Raw genomic sequence first — 21,837 nt, 5'->3', positions numbered from 1 at the left:
TAAACCAGGGGAAACTGAACACGTTGAATGAGACTTGGGCAAGCTTTGACTTGTAGAGATTGTCCTGGAAATTGATGAATTACTGTCATAACAAATATAAAGATACAGAGCGAATACCTAACTGCTGTTTTAACCATTCAGTGATCTAATTGAAAGCTGTTTTAGGGATGTGTGGCACAGTGGTTGGTACTTCCGTCTCACAGCTCCAGGGACCCAGTTTCGATTCCACCTTGGGTGATGGTGTGGAGTTTGCACATTCTCCCCGTGCCTGCATTTTCACCGGTTTCCTCCGACAATCCAAAGATGTGCTGGTTAGGTGGATTTGCCATGCTAAATTTGTGTGGTTAGGGTGCGGTAGTGGTCCTGGATAAGATGTTCTTTTGGAAAGTTAGTGTAGACTTAATGGGCTGATTGGCTTCATTTTGCACTGTAGGGATTTTATGGATGCAAAAATATGGTTTCTGAAAACTGAAGGTGGCAATGAAAATATTAAGTTTTATTTTCCATAGTGGTTTGAATCATGGAACCCTTACAGTGCAGAAAGAGGCCATTCGGCTCATCGAACTTGCACCGCACGGACAACAATTCCACCCACATCCTATCACCATAACTCCACATATTTGCCCTGCTAATCTATCTGACTCTTAAGGCGCAATTTGGCATGGCCAATCTGACTCTTAAGGCACAATTTGGCCTGGACTGTGGGAGGAAACCCACATGGACACGGGGAGAGTGTGTAAAATCTACAGTCAACTGAGGCCGGAATTGAAGCCGGGTCCCTGGTGCTGTGAGGCAGCAGTGCTAACCACTGTGCCACCCATGTCTTAACTGTTCACTCCTTGCCACAGAAGGAAAGAGGAATGAAATTAGGAGAGTAAGACAGAATGTTCTAATGGTTATACTTGGATGCCTAATCTTGTTATCTGAAATATATTTGAATTTGGCCATGGCTAAAATTGATTTCTGATAAGTGGTCAATTCTTAATTGCTCAGTCTTTTTGTTTCTCCAGGAATTTGAAGATGCATTGCTGGTCGATAACTGGGATTTCTTAGAGGACTTGGTTTCCAAGCTGCTTCGAGGATGTTATCAACGTAAAGATATTAGGTCAGTATGGGTAGAGTTGAGTATTTTTATCTCTTATACGTTTTAATCTGTTCGTTTATTCTTCATGTTGATAGTAGTTACTGCCAGCTTGATAAAGTGTGAGGATTAAAGGTGATCCATGCTGATCTATAATAATGTGTTGCCTCTGAATATAGCAATTAATTGCAAGTTCCTGCCAAAATGAAAGGATGTGCATAATAAACTTCAGAACAGTATAAGAGTGAATTTCAAGCTACATGCATTTAAACTCCACTGTCATAATTATTTATCTGTACTAACGCCTGTTCTTGTTTACAGTCTGTCCATTTGTGGTTACATGGAGTTTTCACTGTTGTCTTATGAAATCTGAACGTTGCCCAGAAATTATGTTGTGAGATAATTGCCTTAATGCTCTTGAAGTTCCTCTCTCTGCTATTTTAATTGAGCTATTAACTTTTTAACATGGATGGGTTATTGCCTTTGCCAAAATGGCAGTACGGTGAATTTCAGGGGTGTGCACTTATATTTCTCTTCCCACTGCGTAATTTCAAGTCCAATTTATTTGGGGATATCTTTCCTGTCTGCACTTTTACCTTTACTGTGATGTTGTCTGAATTGTTTCTGATGACGAGCATTGGTATTAGTACGGTTCATGTTCACGGGGTTATTCATGAATTCTAGTTGAAGCTGTGTTGTGAAAGGACTTGATTTTTCCATGTATTTCAACTATCGTATGATACTGAAGGAACAAGAAAAGCTTCCTTCCAATCTGTTCAATGTGACCTTGGTGGGTGTGAGCTGACTTCTTTCCCTTCCTAATATTTCCTGCCTCCCCTAGGTGAGTGGCAACTCTGAGGCCAACTCCTCCCTTGCACCCTATCTGTAGTTCAATTCACCAACTATGGGAAACTGATAATTGAGTGCTGTCTGTACTGGAATAGGATATTGAATAAATTGTCTCACCTCAGTTAAAATAATCATTCCATCTGTTTCATCATTTAAAAATAATATAGAGATAACAGCTAACTGGAATAGTGCAGGAACTGATTTCCTGAGTGTAATAGTGCTCTTGTCATATGAAACTAGGACAAGAATTAAAGCTGACCTTGAATAGACAACAGGATAATGTGGTATGACCCAAACAATCACTTTCACTGCATTCTGTTGAAAATCAAAAGTAGATGGAAGTATAAAATCAGATGTTGTAGAATGAGCAAAACCGTCAAAAGGATTTCAATGTAGGTAAATGTTTCCAAGAAAGAAGCAGAATTAGGCCATTTGGCCCATCAAGTTTGCCCTGCCATTTGATCATGGCTGATATGCTCCTCATCCCCATTTTCCTGCCTTCTCCCCATAACCATTCAATTCATTACCAATTAAAAATCTGTCTAACCCCTTAAATTTTCTCACTGACCCAGCATCCGCCACACTTTGGGGTAGCGAATTCCATGGATTCACAACCCTTTGGGAGAAGTAGTTTCTCCTCAACTCTGTTTTAAATTTGCTACCTCTTATCCCAAGACTGTGACTTCTCATCCTAGAATGCCCCACAAGAGGAAGCATCTGCTCCACGTCTACTTTATCCATACCTTATATCATCTTATATACCTCAATTTGATCTCCCCTCATTCTTAAATTCCAGAGAGTACAGGCCTAAACTATTCAATCTCTCTCCATACGACAAACCCCTTATCTCTGGAATCAATGAAGTACATTTGCAGCCCTGGTATCTTGCTGGTAAGGGTTGAGTTATATGGAGAGATTACACAAACTTGGATTTTTATAAAGTTTAGTGATGATTTGATCAAAACTTTCAAGATATTAAGGGGAATAGACAGGGCAATTAGAGAGAATCTACTTCTGCATAGAGCATAGTCTAAAATGGTAGCGATAGTGAGTATATGTGTTGATGAGACTGTGTGCCTTACTTTCAGTCTCAAGTTTCTGTCCCTCTCTCTCTCTCTCTCCACCCCATACCAACACACATTCATGCACCCACTTAGTGGACAAGGATGAGCGAGTGAGCCAGACATGCACACAAACCCTCTCACTTGATCATTTTATTAATAGTTTTTTAACTTATCAAATTAATGTCCTGGCATTGCTTTGCATTTGCTCACAAGATGTTTCCATTCTTTTTACCTCAACTTTTATGGTATTCAAGTGTTTTCTCTTCAAAATATTCCCGTTGGCCCCTTGAGTGAGAAAAAATCCACATATAGTCTTCCGAGTGAAAAGGTTAAACAAGGCTGATTTGAAATAAGGGGCAAAGAAGTGAAATTAGGAAATGCTTCTGCACAAAAAGGGTAAAAGCGTGGAATTGTCTTCCACAAATGGTAATTGATGTTAGATCAAATGTTAATTTTAAGTCGAAGATGGATTTTTGTTAGCGAAGGTATTAAAGAATATGGGGCAAAGGAGGGTATACGGAGTCAGATTGCCTGCCGTTTCTCTGCTTTTTGTACCTATTTAGTTGAGTGTTCCAGTAAATGCAAAGAATTGCGCCTGCCAAACCACATTTTTAATCCAACTGGGGAGGTGATGGCCTCATGGTATTACCCGAACACTCAGATGATGATCCGGGACCCAGGTATACCATCACGGCAGATGAAAAACTCACCTCCTTAACTAATGTTCTTTGGGGAAGAAAATCTGCCATCCTTACCTGGTTCCAAAGCCTCAGCAATGTGTTTGACTCAACTACCCTCGGGCAACTAGGGATGGACAATGAATGCTGGCCAACCAGTGACGCCCATGTCCTACAAATGAATAATAATAAAAACTTGCATTTTTATAGCACCTTTAACATAATAAAATGTCCCAAGGCCTTTGCAGGAGCATTATCAGATAAATATGATTTTGAACCACATGTGATATTAGGATAGAACCAAAGGTTTTACCAAAAAGCTAGGCTTTAAGTGTTTTAAAGGAGGAGAGCAAGACAGAGAGTCTGGCTGAGGAAGTTCCTGTACAGAAAAAACCTAGACAGCTGAAGGCACAGCTGCCAATGGTGGAACAGTAAAAATCCAGAATGCACAAGAAGCCAAGTCGGATTACTGAGATCTCTGTGAGGTGTTGGGCTGGAGGAGGTTATCGAATTGGGAGAGGCAGCTCTGTGAAGCAGTTCAATGACAAGGAGGAGGATTTTAAAAATAGATCAGCTCCCGGTCTGGCAACATATGCAGGTCAATGAGCTCAGTCTAATCCAGTCTAAGCTGTTGCAGTATATTTACTTTTTTAATCCATGTGTTCGTAGCCATGTAATATAAAACTGTTTCGTGCAGTCAGATTTCAGCTGTTTTGAGTGACCCAGCCACAGGTACTTGAGGTTGGTCATGATCGCTACAGAAATGACAAGTAAAACAAAGCGTCCCACAAGATTAATGAAGGAGAATTGCCTTTAACTTTGTTTTTTTAGAAGATTATCATAGAATTACAATGCATCTTGCTACAGTCATCTTTTAATTTGCTGTCCTCAGAAGTTGTGGTGCTTGGTCATGTGATGTGGTTGAAATAACAAGATCATTGAACTGATTCCTCTAAGCACTTCCTGTGCAGGTGTTGAGTTCATCATTTAATCAAAACACTCTGGTTTTGATTTTAAAAGCTTTGTGTTGTTAAGGTTTCAGATGTAAAACTTAAACATCTGCACAATTCACACATACAAGATCTTCAGTGCAGCAATACCTCCTGAAGTCCAGGCCCCCAAATTCTGTTTAGCCTAATGCCGCTGGTGTATTTTCCATTCACACTCAGTGCTGAGCATGTACCCCACAATAACATGAAACTGCTCTGTAGAAATTCAAGCAATGTCATTACAATTGCACAATTGTTTGGCTGAATATGCTACAAAATTTGTCAGCACAGCATTTATTTAGTCCTTTTGAGAGCCAGCACAGACAAAACACTTTGCTGATCTTCCGAGTTCACCACTTCTGAGTACCTTGTTTGTGTCAACAGCATAGAGAATTTCCACATCTACCTGGAAGACATCATACGGCATCGTTGGGAACTTGAAGAGGGGAAGGAAAACCCACTGCAGGGAATACACTTTAGGGCTCTTTCTTCCCGAGTAATTGTAGAAATTTTGCACAAACTCTGTGATTACCGCCTGGATGCTACAGATGTATTTGACCTTTTAAAGGTGAGGAATTTTTATCTTCTGTTTTATTTTTAATCGCCTCCTTACATAAGTTGTGGTACAAATATTGTAATTGTATCTATGTAGAGTTACATTTTTAATTAAAATATTGGCATATAAAACTGCAAGTTTAGTGGGTTGTCGTACAGGATCCTAAGAGTACATTTGCACTACCAACTCACTGTGTGCAATGCAGTTTCTGCTAGTTGCTAAAATTGGGAAAATCTGATTTGCTGCCCAGGCCATTTCCAAAGCTGAGTAAGACATTTGTGTCTGGCAAAATCTTGCACTTTCCGCAATTATTTAATCATGACCTAACTTCTGATTCAGGCTGCATTCACTACAATTTCCTCGTGTTGAAATTATATTTACAAACTTTTATTTTTAAAACTGCTTTTAATATAAATGCAGAAGAAAGATCCCGTGACCTCTGGCTTATTAAACTTGTATTTTAATTGACTCTGCCCAGTATAGTGCTTCATCCTGAACTGCAGCAATGTTGCGAATTTCATTACTTTGTCTAGTAAATTATTCCCTTCAATTTTGCTGGGTTTTTTCAAATTTGCCTTTTACTTTACTTAAGTATAATGTATGCCTTTATTGTTCCACTGATCTTTCAGACTAAATATCCTGAAGAAGCTGTACGGATTTGAAACATTAACTTCTATTTCTCTCTCCTTAGATGCTGAGTTTTTCCAGCATTTTCTATCTTTGTTTCAAATAATATTCTGTATCTAACTTGTCCACGCTATTTAATACTTTACTATAGCATGATGAGATTGTCATCCAGCCTCTTCTACTCTCAACTATAGAAATTAGATTTCCCTAATCTTGGAATCATAGTCCGCACTTAATCATGCTCAGCACTTGGAATCATAATCTTGGAATACAGCTATGGAGAGGGCCATTTGACCCATTAGCTGTGCTGACTGGCTATTTAATTAATCCCCTAACCCTGCTCTTTCTCCACAGCTCTGTAAAGATTATTTTGAAATATTTATCCACTTTTCCTTTGAACCCACCCTGCATTGCATTTGAGATCATAAATGTTCGTTGAGTAAAAAAAAATCCTCATATTGCCTCTGGTTTTTAAAAATGTGTTTTCCAGCTGATGACTCTTCTGCCACTAAAAATAATCTCTCCTTATTTACTCCATCAAAAACAGTACACAATTTTGAAAAGCTCAGTCAAATCTTTATTTAACCTTCAGTCGTCTAAGGAGGACAAGTGCAGCTTGTCAAGTCTCCATATAAAATTAGACCCTCATCCCTGCTATTGCGCTAGTAAATTTCTTTTGCACCCTGACTGTGGACCTAAATTATTATTCCCAGAATTGAACACACAGTTTCACCAGGGGCCTCATCAGTGTTTTGTAAAGGCTTAGCATAGCTTTCTTGTTTTTGTATGCTCTCTCTCTCAATAAAGCCAAGCTTTTTTAACAGCCTTCACAACTCACCATTGGCAAAGATTTAGGTACATGTACCTGCACATCTTCCAGTTCCTGTACCCCAAATAAAATTGTACCATTTGCTGGAATTACCTTAGAAGAGTATCTTACCCAGACACCCACCCCCTTTCCCTAAGCCCCAAGTATTTACCCCAGCTAATCCCCCTAGTCTAAGGGGCAATTTAGCATGCCCCTTATATGCCTAACCACCATATCTTTGGATTGTGGGAGCAAACCAGAGTGCGCACAGGAAACTCATGCAGACATTGAGAACATGCAAACTCTACAGAGTCACCCACGGCTGGAATTGAACCCAGGTCTAGGTGCTAAGATGCAGCAGTGCTAACCACTGCTACCATGCCACCCTGTTTTCTATTGCTTTGCCAATTTTTGTGCATTCAGCCACTTTCTCTAATCCGACGGACTTTAAATTTTGTTTACAATCTTATTCATGTGATATTTTGTCACATACCTTTTCAAACTCCATACCCATAACATGCATTTACCTTCGTTAACCTTTTCTGTTAACTGCATCAAAGCATTCAATGAAATTAGTCAAACATGATTTTTTAGCACGTGTGACTTTCATTCATTAGTCTGTACTTTTCCAAATGCTGTTGATTTTATATTGGATTGTCTGTCCACCACTGACATAACACTGACTGATCTGTAGTTACTGGCTTTAACCCTATCTCTTTTTTTAATAGCGATGAAAAATTGGTAATTCTCCGATCCTCTGGTACCACTCAACGTTATTTAAGAAAGATCTTACATAACTACCCTTAGGATCATTCTGTTCTTCTTCCCACATATTCCGCTGTGCGTACAGTCTTTTGAAAATGTGGCAATCAGAACTGCAGACATTTTCCCAAGTGATGCCTGATTAGTGAACCAGAAAATTTCAACAGAACCTCGGCAGCACTGTTCTCGCTGTGTGGATCAACATTCCATTTGTTTTTACTTGCTGCTCCATATTATCTTGACATTGAAAGTAGTGAGATTCTTTGTGCTCCACTGACCCTTTCAAAGTCTCTTTTCATTTGTGTATAAACAATACAATGAGTACTAAATCCTCACTATTGTTCATTCAAATTATTGAAGATGTTTGTTGCAAACATATTTGCAACTTGGCATGGCCTTTTTTGATATATAAATTTTGAAAAGAATGTTTTGGTTATAGAGCACAATGAGGATCTTGGAGTGTATCCTGTGTTTTAAAACTAAATACCATTCAAATTGATAAAGAAATGCTAAGCCAGTCAGCTACTGGTTTTAAGAGAACTTTTGCAGACATTTTGAAACAAGGCAACATTGTATCTGAGATATATTTTCCTAATGAATCCCAGAAGTAACGTATTACATTAAAATCTTAACATGGAGTAAGATGGTTAATTGATTTAATTAGATTTTTGCCTGATCTTGAGTGGGGTGGAAGGAACATCTGACTCAGCCGCTGCGGAGTATATGTTGCCAGCTTGGAGAGGCTGTGCATGGGTAGACTGTGTAAAAGAGAGGGGGGGAAATATGTTACCAATGAAGACAGATTAGAACACTTAAATCTGTGGAGCCCACTGTAAATATCATCACAATCTGATGATCCTCGTCTAAAATATCAAACTATAGCAATAGTTAAGTAAAATTGTGCCATTATTGTAGAAAACACAGCAGGCTAATGTACTGCTAGCTGGTCAACAAATGGATTTATTTTGATTTGGATAATTTTGCAATCATTCAGCCCATTGCTCCTGTTTCAGCTCTGCACTTCAGAGCAACCCATTTAATCTCATGCCCTTTCCCTACACTCTTTTGTTTTTTCTCTTTAAAATATTATATCCACTTGACTTTTAAAAGTTAGATTCTGTTTCCACCACACCGTCTGGTAAAACATTCATTCTAATAGTCCACTACGTAAAGTAATTCTAACCTTTACGTTTATCTTTAACCGTTATCTTTATGTCATTGACTTGCTGACCAGTGAAAAATAGTTTTCGTGGGCATCCTACCACCAGCCCTTATTTCTAAACATCACTTAACCATCTCCTTAGCTAATAAAAAGCTTTTGCATTTCAGTTTCCAGTTTTAGGGAGATGGGAAGCAGAAGCTGGGCTGTTAATCTATTTTGCTTGGATCCAGATTTGTTAAGCCATTTTTGTATCTATTTTTCAAAAGCTGCAGAAAGTGCCCTGTCAGTTTCCAATGAACCATTCTATATTCACTTTATTTCTACATTTTACCTATTTTCTGAATGATTCACATACAGTTTTAAATAACATTTCTAGTTGGTGATTATAGAATCAGAAAGAAACCCATTGGTTTGAGGTACAGTATTACAAAGCAGATTTTTGATGTCAAGTCATAGTAGCATATATTATTGATTTGTTTCAGGGCCTTGAAGCAGACAGTTTAAGAGTAGAACCTCTTGGAGAAGACAGCACTGGGGCACAATACTGGTATTTCTATGGCACAAGGCTATACAAAGAACTGCCTCCACCAACGCCACCGAAGGAGACACCAAAACATAAAGCATTGAAGAATGATAATAAGTAATGTAAATTCTGTATTGTAAATGAAGGTACAAGGCTGGTTCTAATCTGCTGTGAATAGATGAACAGTTTTAAGATTTTGAGATTGTTCTGTGTATAATTTTGTTTCAGTTTGCATGATTCCGGAGTACATAAGAACATAAGGACATAAGAAATAGGAGCAGGAGTAGGCCATCTAGCCCTTCGAGCCTGCCCCGCCATTCAATAAGATCATGGCTGATCTGTCGTGGCTCAGTTCCACTTTCCCGCCCTCTCCCCATAACCCTTAATCCCCTCTCTTATCAAAAACCCATCAACCCGCGTCTTAAAAATATTTAGCGAGGCAGCCTCCACCACTTCAACGGGCAGAGAATTCCAGAGATTCACCACCCTTTGAGTGAAGAAGTTCCTCCTCAACTCCGTTCTAAACCGCCCCCCCTTTATCTTGAGGCTGTGCCCCCTAGTCCTACTGTATTTTTTGAGCGGGAAGAGTCTCTCCACCTCTATCCTATCCATCCCATTCATCATCTTATACGTCTCAATGAGATCTCCCCTCATTCTTCTAAACTCTAACGAGTACAAGCCTAGTTTATTCAGCCTCTCCTCATAGCTCAACCCCCTCAACTCCGGTATCAGCCTAGTAAACCTCCTCTGCACTCCCTCCAAGGCCAAAATATCCTTGCGTAAGTACGGCGCCCAAAACTGCACACAGTACTCCAGCTGCGGCCTCACCAATGCCCTATACAGCTGCAGCAAGACCTCCCTACTTTTATATTCAATCCCCCTCGCTATGAAGGCCAGCATCCCATTCGCCTTCCTGACCACCTGCTGCACCTGCAAGCTGGGTTTTTGCGACTCATGCACAAGGACCCCGAGGTCCCTCTGCACCGTTGCCTGCTGCAGTTTTTCGCCACGTAAGTAATAGTCCTTCCTACCATTTTTCCTACCAAAGTGGACCACCTCACACTTGCCAACATTAAATTCCATTTGCCATTTCCTGGCCCATTTGCCCAGCCTATCTAGATCCTTCTGCAGACTCTCCACACAATTTGCCGTTCCCCCAATCTTGGTGTCATCAGCAAATTTCGACACCCTACACTCGGTTCCCTCCTCCAGATCATCTATATAAATGGTAAAAAGCTGAGGCCCCAGCACCGACCCCTGGGGCACTCCACTAGTCACCATCCGCCAATCCGAATAGCACCCGTTGACCCCCACTCTCTGCCTCCTATTTGACAACCAATCCTCTATCCACGCTAACACCCTACCCCCAACTCTTGTGAGGTACTTTGTCAAACGCCTTCTGAAAATCTAGAAAGACCACATCCACCGGCTCTCCTCTATCCACTGCCCTAGACACATCCTCATAGAACTCCAGTAAATTTGTCAGACACGACTTCCCTTTAATGAAACCGTGCTGCTTCTGCTCTATCAAGCAATTCCCTTCAAGATGCCTCGCAATTTCCTCCTTAATGACAGATTCTAACATTTTACCTACCACAGACGTTAAACTAACCGGCCTATAATTCCCCGCCTTTTGCCTGGCACCCTTCTTAAACAACGGCGTAACATTAGCCGTTTTCCAATCATCCGGCACTTCCCCGGAAACCAGCGACGTCTGGAAAATAACCACCAAGGCATCCGCTATCACCTCCGCCATTTCTTTCAGAACCCTCGGATGCATTCCATCCGGTCCTGGGGACTTGTCCACAATCAGCCCCTGTTGAGCACCGCCTCTCTAGTAACAGTAATGTCATTAAGACCCTCCAGTCCTACCACCTTTCCATCGCTAGCACCCGGCAAATTACTCACGTCCTCCTCCGTGAAGACAGAAACAAAAAAGTTATTCAATACCTTAGCCTATATCCCCATCCCCTACCACTAGGTCCCCTTTCTCATCCTGTAAAGGACCAACGTTCACCCTAGCCAGCCTCTTCCTTTTTATATATTTATAAAAACTCTTGCTATCCTTTTTTATATTAAGCGCTAGCCCAGCTTCATAGTTTCTCCTACCCTTCTTTATCAACTTCTTTGTCAATCTTTGTTGACATTTAAACCTCTCCCAATCCTCTTCTCGCCCACTACTCTTAGCTCCTCTAAATTCCTCCGCTTTTAATTTAACACTTTCCTTCACCTCCTTCGTTATCCACGGCTTATTACCTCTCCTCCTACTGTCCTTTTTGACCATCGGAATAAACCATCGGAGTATAACACTCCTTGATTGGATACTCTCCCACCTGATCTCCCCCGCTTTATTGATAACAGTTACAGCCCGTGCGCTAATAGTTTGTAATGGTGCAAGTTGAAATTTGTGGCATTTTAAATACTCAAATTTATTGTTGTCTCTTTTTCACTATCCAAAATAATAGGGTGATTCAGTATCACTCCCAGCCTTCAGTCACCTGTGTTTTGTTTATCTCTTCCTTTTTCTCACTTGCTTGTCAATCTCTTGTGCATTGCAAACAGGAAATCATGATCAGGTTTTCAGATAAATCGAGGTTGTCAGGCAGGAAGAGAGAATCGTTGAGACATGTAGAAGTGAAATATAAGTACGATCAGAGAGCTTGTCAGAAGGTACTGCATTAATCATGGAAGATTGTAATCTACATTTCGATTGGAAAAATCAGGTGGACAAAGATAGTGTAGATGAATTCATAAAATGTTCTCAGAATCATTTAGAACAGTATGTACTGCAGCCAACCAGAAGGCAGGCTATACTAAACCTTGTATTGTGCAGTAAATTGGATTAATTGATAATCTCATGGTGAAGGCACCCCTAGTTACCAGCAATTATAATATGATTGAATTTTTTTTAATTTTAAGATGTGAAGAGTCTGTCCAAGATTAGTATCTTAAACTTGAATAAAGGCGATTATGAAGGCAGAGCTAGCTAAAGTGAACTGGATAGATTGATAGAGGTTCAGTGGCAGACATTTAAAACGGTATTTCAGAATATACAGAACTGGCACGTTCCAAAAATTCCAAGGGAAGGATCCATTATCTGTAGTTAACTAAAAATTAAAGACAGTATTAAATTAAGAAAAACATTTATTTGTGCAAAGACAAATGGTAGGTCAGAAGATTGGGAAGAATATCAAAGAATGACAAAAAGGTTGACAAGGAGTCAAGAAAACTAGAGTCTGAGAGAAGGCTAGAACATAATAACATAAGAACATAAGAAATAGGAGCAGGAGTAGGCCGTCTAGCCCTTCGAGCCTGCCCCGCCATTCAGTAAGATCATGGCTGATCTGTCGTGGCTCAGTTCCACATTCCCGCTCTCTCCCCATAACCCTTAATCCCCTCTCTTATCAAAAACCCATCAACCCGCTTCTTAAAAATATTTAGTGAGGTAGCCTCCACCACTTCAACGGGCAGAGAATTCCAGAGACTCACCACCCTTTGAGTGAAGAAGTTCCTCCTCAACTCTGTTCTAAACCGCCCCCCCTTTATCTTGAGGCTGTGCCCCCTGGTCCTACTATCCTTTCTGAGCGGGAAGAGTCTCTCCACCTCTATCCTATCCATCCCATTCATCATCTTATATGTCTCAATGAGATCTCCCCTCATTCTTCTAAACTCTAACGAGTGCAAGCCTAATTTATTCAGCCTCTCCTCATAGCTCAACCCCCTCAACTCCGGCATCAGCCTAGTAAACCTCCTCTGCACTCCCTCCAAGGCCAAAATATCCTTGCGTAAGTACGGCGCCCAAAACTGCACACAGTACTCCAGCTGCGGCCTCACCAATGCCCTATACAGCCGCAGCAAGACCTCCCTACTTTTATATTCAATCCCCCTCGCTATGAAGGCCAGCATCCCATTCACCTTCCTGACCACCTGCTGCACCTGCAGGCTGGGTTTTTGCGACTCATGCACAAGGACCCCGAGGTCCCTCTGCACCGTCGCCTGCTGCAGTTTTTCGCCACTTAAGTAATAGTCCCTCCTACCATTATTCCTACCAAAGTGGACCACCTCGCACTTGCCAACATTAAATTCCATTTGCCATTTCCTGGCCCATTCGCCCAGCCTATCTAGATCCTTCTGCAGGCTCTCCACACCCTCCGCACAATTTGCTGTTTCACCAATCTTGGTATCATCAGCAAATTTCGACACCCTGCACTCGGTTCCCTCCTCCAGATCATCTATATAAATGGTAAATAGCTGAGGCCCCAGCACCGACCCCTGGGGCACTCCACTAGTCACCATCCGCCAATCCGAATAGCACCCATTGACCCCCACTCTCTGCCTCCTATTTGACAACCACGCTAACACCCTACCCCCAACTCCATGCCCCTTGACCTTCTGCAATAACCTCTTGTGAGGTACCTTGTCAAACGCCTTCTGAAAATCAAGAAAGACCACATCCACCGGCTCTCCTCTATCCACCGCCCTAGACACATCCTCATAGAACTCCAGTAAATTTGTCAGACACGACTTCCCTTTAACGAAACCGTGCTGCGTCTGCTCTATCAAGCACTTTCTCTCAAGATGCCTCGCTATTTCCTCCTTGATGACGGATTCTAACATTTTACCTACAACCGACGTTAATCTAACCGGCCTATAATTCATGGACAGCAAGAGTTTTCATTGCTATTTAAATAAGAAAAGAGTTAACAAAGTGAGCATTGGCCCAATAGAAAGTACGTCTGGGGAGTGGGCAATGGAAAGTAGGGCTATGGCGGATGAATTAAACAGATATTTTGCATCAGTCTTCACCGGAGGACGCAAATAACATCATAGAAATAGCTGTAAATCAGGAAGTGGAAGAGGGGGAGAAACTCAAGATGATTACAATCACCAGGGAAGAGTAAATTGTTGGGTCACAACTGAAAAATCCCCTGGTCCAGATGCGCTTCACCTTAAAATCTGGAAAGAAGTGGCTAATGAGATATTTGATGCATCAGTTTTAATTTTCCCAAATTCCCTAGAATTGAAATAATTCCATTAGATTGAAAGCTAGCAAATTCAAATTGGGATGAAAAGCAGGAAACAAAGGCCAGTTAGCCTAACATTTGTTATAGGGAAAATGTTAGCCATTACAGAAGTTATAGCAGGGCATTTGCAAAAATTCATGGCAGTGAGGCAGAGTTAACATGGTTTTGTGAAAGCCAAATCATGTTGTACTAATTTATTGGAGTTCTTTGAAGGAATCACATGTGCTATGGATAAGGGAAACTGGTGGATGTTCTGTACTTCAATTTCCAGAAGGCATTTGATATAAAGTGCCACATCAAAGGTAATTATGTACAATAAAAGCTAATGTTTTAAAAGGTAACATATGGGAATGGATTGAAGATCAACTGGCTAACAGAAAACATTTGGCATAAATAGATCTTTTTCTAGTTGGTAGGATGTGATGTGTGGAGTGCCACAGGGATCAGTGCTGGCGCCTCAACATTTTTATAATTTATATTTAAAAATGACTCGGATGAAGGGATTGAAGGTATGGTAGCTAAATTTGCTGACAACAGTTAGGTAGGAAAGTAAACTGAAGAAGAAGCAAGGAGGCTACAAAGCGATATAGCTTAAGTGAGTGGGCAAAACTGGCAAATGGAATATGATGTGGGCAAAGTTGGAATTGTCCATTTTGGCAGGAAGAGTAAAGAAGTGGTAAATGGTGAGAGATTGCAAAATGCTGAGATGCAGAGGAATCTGGGTGTCCTTGTGAATGAATCACAAGGCGAGTATACAGACACAGCAAGTAATTAGAAAAGCTGAGAAATGTTGTTTATTGCGAGAGCAACTGATTACAGAAGTAGGGAGGTTATTCTTCAGTTGTGCAGGGCATTGGTGAGATGACATTTGGAGTAGTGTGCAATATTGGTCTCCTTATTTCAGGAAAGAAGGAACTGTGTTAGACACAGTTCAGAAAAGGCTTACCAGGCTAATACCAGCACTGGGTGGGTTGTCTTATGAGGAAAGGCTGGAGACGTTAGGTTTCCGTCTATTAGAGTTTAAAAGAGTAAGGCTACTTGATCAAAACCAGGGTGAATGTTCAGAGGGTGTTTCCTCTTGTCAGAAAACCTAGAACTAGGGGTCACTAAAAATAAGGGGTCACTCATTTAAGACAGAGATGAGGAGAATTTTTTTCTCTGAGGATAGTGAGTTGCTTTTTGAACTTCCTCCCTCAAAAGGCAGTGGAGGCAGAATGTTTGAATGTTTTTAAGGCAGAGCTAGGTAGTTTTTTGATTAACAAAGGAGTGAATGGCAGTAATACAGGGTTGAAATTACAGTCAAATCATGATCTTATTGAATGGAGGGGCAGGTTCCAGGGACCACGTGGCCTACTCCTGCTCCTAATTTGTATGTTCATATATTTTCTTTCCTTAATGTTGCAATTCATATTCAGAAAATTCCCATCTGTACATTTTTATTGAATAGCTTTCCATGTAAATTTGTCACTCTAATCGCACCCTCCTGTCACTCATTTCCGAAATACTGATAACGTGGGCGGCAATGTGGAACAGTGGTTAGCACTGCTGCCTCACAGCACCAGGGACGCAGTTTTGATTCCTGGCTTGGGTCACTCCCTGTGTAGAGTCTGCACAGTCTCCCTGTGTCTGGGTTTCCTCTGGTTTCCCCCCCACAGTTTGAAGTTTAGAACGGAGTTGAGGAGGAACTTCTTCACTCAAAGGGTGGTGAATCTCTGGAATTCTCTGCCCGTTGAAGTGGTGGAGGCTACCTCGCTAAATATATTTAAGTCACAGCTTAGATTTGCATGTTCTCCTCGTGTCTGCATGGGTTTCCTCTGGGTACTCTGATTTCCTCCAACAGTCCAAAAATGTGTGGGTTAGGTTGATTGGCCATGCTAAATTGCCCCTTAATGTCAGGGGGACTAGCTAGGGTAAATGCATAGAGTTATGGGGATAGGGCCTGGATGAGTCTGTGGTCAGTGCAGACCCAATGGGCCGAATGGCCCCTCTCTGCACTGTAGGGATTCTATGAACAGTTTAATAAGTTCCCTGTATTTTAGCAGTTATGTGTTCAGATTAATTTAAGTCCATATATGTAAGCCCAACTTGAGTTGAAACCATCTGATTAACAGTGTTACAGATTTCTGGAGTTTCAGGGTAACTTTTTTTTTAACTCAACCTAACCAAATGCTTACAGTCTTGGTGGACCCGAAATCCTTCAGAAGTAGTTGGAATGTTCTTCATAATAGTTCGCATAATAATGGAATAGGAGTTGCGGGGCGAAGGGACTTTGAGAGCAGAAGGCAGCAGCCCACTTGCGATTAACTCAGCACTACTGACTGAAGATGCAGTTGTGCTTAATTGGTGCTGCTTTTTATGTTCTCTCAGGACGTAAGTGTTCATCAGCACGTTCGAAATAGAAACCAGCATAAGTGGAATTCCAGGCCATTCTAATTATCCTAATACTCTGGCAATCATCTTTAATTAGTTCTCCCAATACCCTATCCATTCCCTACAGCATCTTTCCATTAAGTGCAGAAGATGCAACACTTGCCCTTTTACTTCCCAGCTCATCATCCAAGTGAAGCAGTGATTTATGTGTAGTTCCCTCAATTCCTACACTGTATCCACTGCTGACAATGCGTTCCCCTCTGCACTGGAGTGACCAAGCACAGATTGGGTGGCCACTTTGCTGGGGGTCCTTGTGCATGAGTCGCAAAAACTCAGTCTGCAGGTGCAGCAGGTGATCAAGAAGGCGAATGGGATGCTGGCCTTTATAGCGAGGGGGATAGAATATAAAAGCAGGGAGGTCTTGCTGCAACTGTACAGGGCACTGGTGAGGCCACAGCCGGAGTACTGTGTGCAGTTTTGGTCGCCGCACTTGCGCAAGGATATTTTGGCCTTGGAGGGAGCGCGGAGGAGGTTTACTAGGCTGATACCGGAGATGAGGGGGTTGGACTATGAAGAGAGGCTAAATAGACTGGGTCTGTACTCGTTGGAGTTTAGAAGGATGAGGGGGGATCTTATAAAGACGTGTAAGATAATGAAGGGGATGGATAGGGTAGAGGTAGAGAGATCCTTCCCGCTCAGAAAGGACAGCAGGACTAGAGGGCACAGCCTCAAGATAAGGGGGGTGCAGTTTAGAATGGAGTTGAGGAGGAACTTCTTCACTCAAAGGGTGGTGAATCTCTGGAATTCTCTGCCCGTTGAAGTGGTGGAGGCTACCTTGCTAAATATATTTAAGTCACGGGCAGATAGGTTTTTGGTAGGCAAGGGAATTAAGGGTTATGGGGAGAAAGCGGGTAAGTGGAACTGAGCCACTTCAGATCAGCCATGATCTTATTGAATGGCGGGGCAGGCTCAATGGGTTAAATGGCCTACACCTGCTCCTACTAATGTTCTTAAACCGTGCTAGTTAAGTGCATTGGCCATGCTAACTTCTCCTTCAGTGTATCTGTATAGGCACAGGAGTGCAACGGTTGGCGGATTTTCACAGTAACTTCATTGCAATGTTAACGTAAGCCTATTTGTGACTAGTAAACTTTGCTGTAGAGTTTTGATGTATTATTAATTGGTCTATAGTATTCAAGATCAATTTGATGTTTTCAGACCAAGTGAGCTTAGCAATTGAACAAACAGAAAATACTGGACAATCTCAGCAGGTCTTACAGTATCTGTAGGGAGAGAATAGAGCCAATATTTCAAATCTAGATGACCCTTCGTCAGAGCTCTGCTAGAATTTTCCAGCATTTTCTGTTTTTGATTCGGATTCCGTCTGCAATATTTTGCTTTTTTTATTTGAGCTTAAAGATTGGTTATGGCTGCTGAGATTGGCAGGAAAGGAAAGAAAAGGCGATAGAGAGGAAACAAGAAAAGAATTAGAAGACTTGTGGTAGGACGGAATGTAATGGGCTCGGGCGAGATGGGCTGCAAGTGGAAATTCAGAATGAACTCCTCCCAACAAACTGAACTTCCTCCTCCTCCCCTCCCCAAACCCCCCTCAGTTATTCCTCATGCAGTCTTCATTCTTCCTGAAATCTGTTTGTTGTTGAGCAAACTCTAATTTACCTTGTCCACTCGTTTCCTCTTTTTGGTCATGATGGTAGCTTAGGCCAAGGCTTTTATCTGGAAAAACAACCCATTTCTCCTCTTCAAGCTCATTGTCTGCAGTTCTCCCAGTATCTGTGTGGGTTTCCTCCAGGTGCTCCAGCTTCTTCACACAGTCCAAAAGATGAGCTGGTTAAGTGCGTTGGCTGTGCTAAATTTTCCTTCAGTGTACCCGAACAGGCGCTGGGAATGTTGCAACTTGGGGATTTTCAAGCAACTTCATTGTAGTGTTAAAGTAAGCCTATTTGTGATGCTAATAAATAAACTTTAAATTTAATTTTAAAATACTTATCTGCACTTCAGTAATCCGGCATTTTAGACCAGCCTTGTGACAACTATTAAACGCATATTAACTGAAGCAATACATGTAGGAAATTGAAGACTATTGTGCTATTTATGTTTGAAAGTGATTTTGTATTTTATTGTTTTTGTTGGAGGTTGAATTCATATAAACAGGGAATCGTTGGATGTAGTTCCTGACATGCTCAGGTGTAGATCAGTCAGTTAATGGTGTAAAGATTTACTGCTGATTCATACTGTCAAATTAGAATTCTGGATCATTAGTGAAGAAATTGGATGCATCTATTCTGCCTAATGCTAGTGTGGGTGGCCAACATAATTGACCTGGCTGCTCAGTGCTACCATAAATGTAGAATCAGAATTGGATTGTTAAATTGACACAATGAAGGCGTTAGTCCTACTCCTACCTCTGAATCATTCGCTTCAATGCACAAGATGTACTTAACACTTTTGGTGCACAAAATGTCATATTTATAGATGTGTGTATCAGCTTGAAGCATGAAAACAGCACAGTAAACTCACTCTTGAAAGCAAACATCATGAAATGCAAAGTGTTTCAAATTTGTCAAAACAACTTTTGTTTCCTAGGAAAGGAAAGAAACTTAAGGGACAAGGAAAAATGAAAAATTCCAAAGTCTTACAGAAAAATATTACAACAAAGAGTAAAGATCTGGAACAAAAGAAAAAGTGGAAACTTCGTTATAGTTCATCTAAAACAAGGTAAGGGAGAACATCTAAACAAACTTTTCTTTGAAATATAGTATCATTAACGTGCTACAGGCTAGGATTTCTAAATGAATGAAGTGTGCTTTGTGATGTGCTTTCGTTTTGTTTATTTAAGGTGGAAAACACTTTAAAAGGACTAGCACTGATTGAAAGGAAAACCATTGTGACAACTTTTCAAAACTTACTTTGTTCAGCTTCTCCCATTTTAATTTGGCATCAAGTCAAATTATAATTGACAGTGTTACATTACTCCAAAATATGTATCTGAACGATTACAGATTTTAAATGTTCGATTATCCTATTTTAACAGTGGTAAGTTTGAGAAAGTTGAAAAGGAAAGTGAAATACTTGACGAAACCTCTGATGAAGAAACTGATATGCAGAAGGAAAATGATGCTGCAGGATATAATGGTAAGTGCACGAGGACGTAGCAAGTATTGGTATGACTTACAAATATTGATGGAACCTATTAGTGAAGGGCGGCATGGTGGCACAGTGTTTAGCACTGCTGCCTCACAGCACCAGGGATCCGGGTTCAATTCCCAAGTTGGGTCACTGTCTGTGTGGAGTCTGCATGTTCTTCCCATGTCTGCGTGGTTTCCTCCAGGTGCTCTGATTTCTTCCAAAAGACATGCTGATTAGGTTCATTGGCCATGCCAGATTCTTTCTGTGTATTTGAACAGGCACCAGAGTGTGGCAACTAGCAGATTTTCACAGTAATTTCATTGTAGTGTTAATACAAGCCTACTTCTGACAGTAATAAATAAACTTTTTAAAAAATCAGAAAATTGAGAATTAGGTGTAGGTTAAAATTGTAGGTGAAGCTATTAAATGTTTTGTCATACTGCAGTCTTGTCAAGTACTGATACTATTAGCATTTCTCAAAACACAATGTATAATATCTGTTGACACTAGAAAGTCGCCTTAAGAAGTAGAATTTAAGTCATTATGACACACAGGTTCTTCATTTGTAATCTCACTTCCTATGTGGAGAAACATTTGCAGCATTATCTACCAATTATCACATCAGTAACTTCCTTCAGAATTTCAACAAACATTGTACTGAGCACCTACTGAATTTAGGTGCTGACCATCCTGTTGATGTAAGCTAACTGATATTGACCATACTTCAATCAACTTTTTTGTCTTATTTGCAATTTGCTATTTTTTGGAAAGGAACCTAATGACAAGAATGATCTTTCCAAGCTTCCATATAAATTTATACTGTAGTTTGTTGCTTCAGCAACTTAAAATACTTGATAAGTGACCAACTTTCATCAACCTTTTAGTACCCCACCCTGTTCACAAAACCATTAAAGATTTGTGTACCAATTACAGGTTGAGTCATTTCAGTAACCTGAATGCTCAGCGATGTTACCTATCACTCTAAAGTTTTTATATTGAAATTATTTTGTGTCACTGCTACTTTTATGGAAGTTGACTCTCACTGTCCTATGTCCACTTGTATAATAGAGGGATTCTGGGTATTAACAATGGAAACCACTTATAGTCTGGACAAATGTGTCTTTTGAATCTGCATTTCTTCACCTTTTCCAAATCTGGGCTCAACTAACATTCGAGTCATAGAAGATTACAACATGGAAGCAGGCCCTTCTGTCCAATTTGTCCATGGCCCCCTTTTTTTAAACCCCAAAGCTAGTCCCAATTGCCCACATTTGGCCCACATCCGTCTATATCCATCTTACCCATGTAACTGTCTAAATGCTTTTTAAAAGACAAAATTGTGCCTGCCTCTACTGCTACTTCTGGCAGCTTGTTCCAGACACACACCACCCTCTGTGAGAAAGTTGCATCTCTGGACCCTTTTGCATTCCTCCCCTCTCACCTTAAATCTATGCCCTCTAGTTTTAGACTCCCCTTCTTTATCTATGCTTATTTTTTTTCTTGCCCTCCATGCGATCATCTCTAACCTCCTATGGTCCAGGGAAAAAGTTCCGGTCTATCCAGCCTCTCCTTATAACTCAATCCATCAAGTCCTGGTAGCATCCTAGTAAATCTTTTCTGCACTCTTTCTAATTTATAATATCCTTTCTATAATAGGGTGACCAGAACAGTGCATAGTATTCCAAATGTGGCCTTACCAATGTCTTGCACAACTTTAACAAGACATTCCAACTCCTATATTCCATGTTCTGACCAATGAAACTAAGCATGCGAATGCCTTCTTCACCATACTGTCCACCTATGATGCCACTTTTAAGGAACTATGAACCTGTACCCCTAACACTTCCCAACACCCTACCATTAACTGAGTAAGTCCTGCCCTGGTTTGGTCTACCTAAATGCATCACCTTACATTTATCTAAATTAAACTCCATCTGCCATTCATTAGTCCATTTGCCCAATTGATCAAGATCCAGTTGCAATCCTAGATAACCTTCACTGCCCACTTTATTACCAATCTTAGTGTTACCTGAAAACTTAGTAACCATGCTTCCTAAATTCTCATCCAAATCATTAATATAAATGACAAATAACAATGGACTCAGCATCAATCCCTGAGGCACACTGCTGGTCACAGGCTTCCAGTTTGAAAAACAACCGTCTGCAACCACCTTCTGTCTTTTATCATCAAACCAATT

The 21,837-nt window shown here is 40.8% G+C and overlaps 1 protein-coding gene across 4 annotated transcripts in view; it reads left to right on the top strand.

Annotated features, from left to right (window-relative positions):
- The window catches only part of LOC145343726 (uncharacterized), an 85,750-nt gene that overhangs the window by 23,992 nt on the left and 39,921 nt on the right, over positions 1-21,837 (top strand). For 3 of the 4 annotated variants that reach the window (XM_080189972.1, XM_080189971.1, XM_080189970.1), the window contains exons 2-6: positions 1,011-1,105; positions 5,045-5,228; positions 9,058-9,215; positions 19,097-19,228; positions 19,545-19,645. In XM_080189972.1, coding sequence (XP_080046098.1) covers positions 1,011-1,105; positions 5,045-5,228; positions 9,058-9,215; positions 19,097-19,228; positions 19,545-19,645 — 670 coding nt within the window. Of the gene's footprint in view, positions 1-1,010; positions 1,106-5,044; positions 5,229-9,057; positions 9,245-19,096; positions 19,229-19,544; positions 19,646-21,837 lie in introns of those variants that run through there. The other variant, XM_080189973.1, reaches the window with a different exon arrangement.

This window comes from Carcharhinus amblyrhynchos, chromosome 6, assembly GCF_965287045.1.
Source record: "Carcharhinus amblyrhynchos chromosome 6, sCarAmb.v2.hapA, whole genome shotgun sequence".
Lineage (NCBI taxonomy): Eukaryota > Metazoa > Chordata > Chondrichthyes > Carcharhiniformes > Carcharhinidae > Carcharhinus > Carcharhinus amblyrhynchos.
The sequence above is the reverse complement of the archived record's forward strand: the minus strand, read 5'-3'. Positions and strand labels throughout refer to the sequence as shown.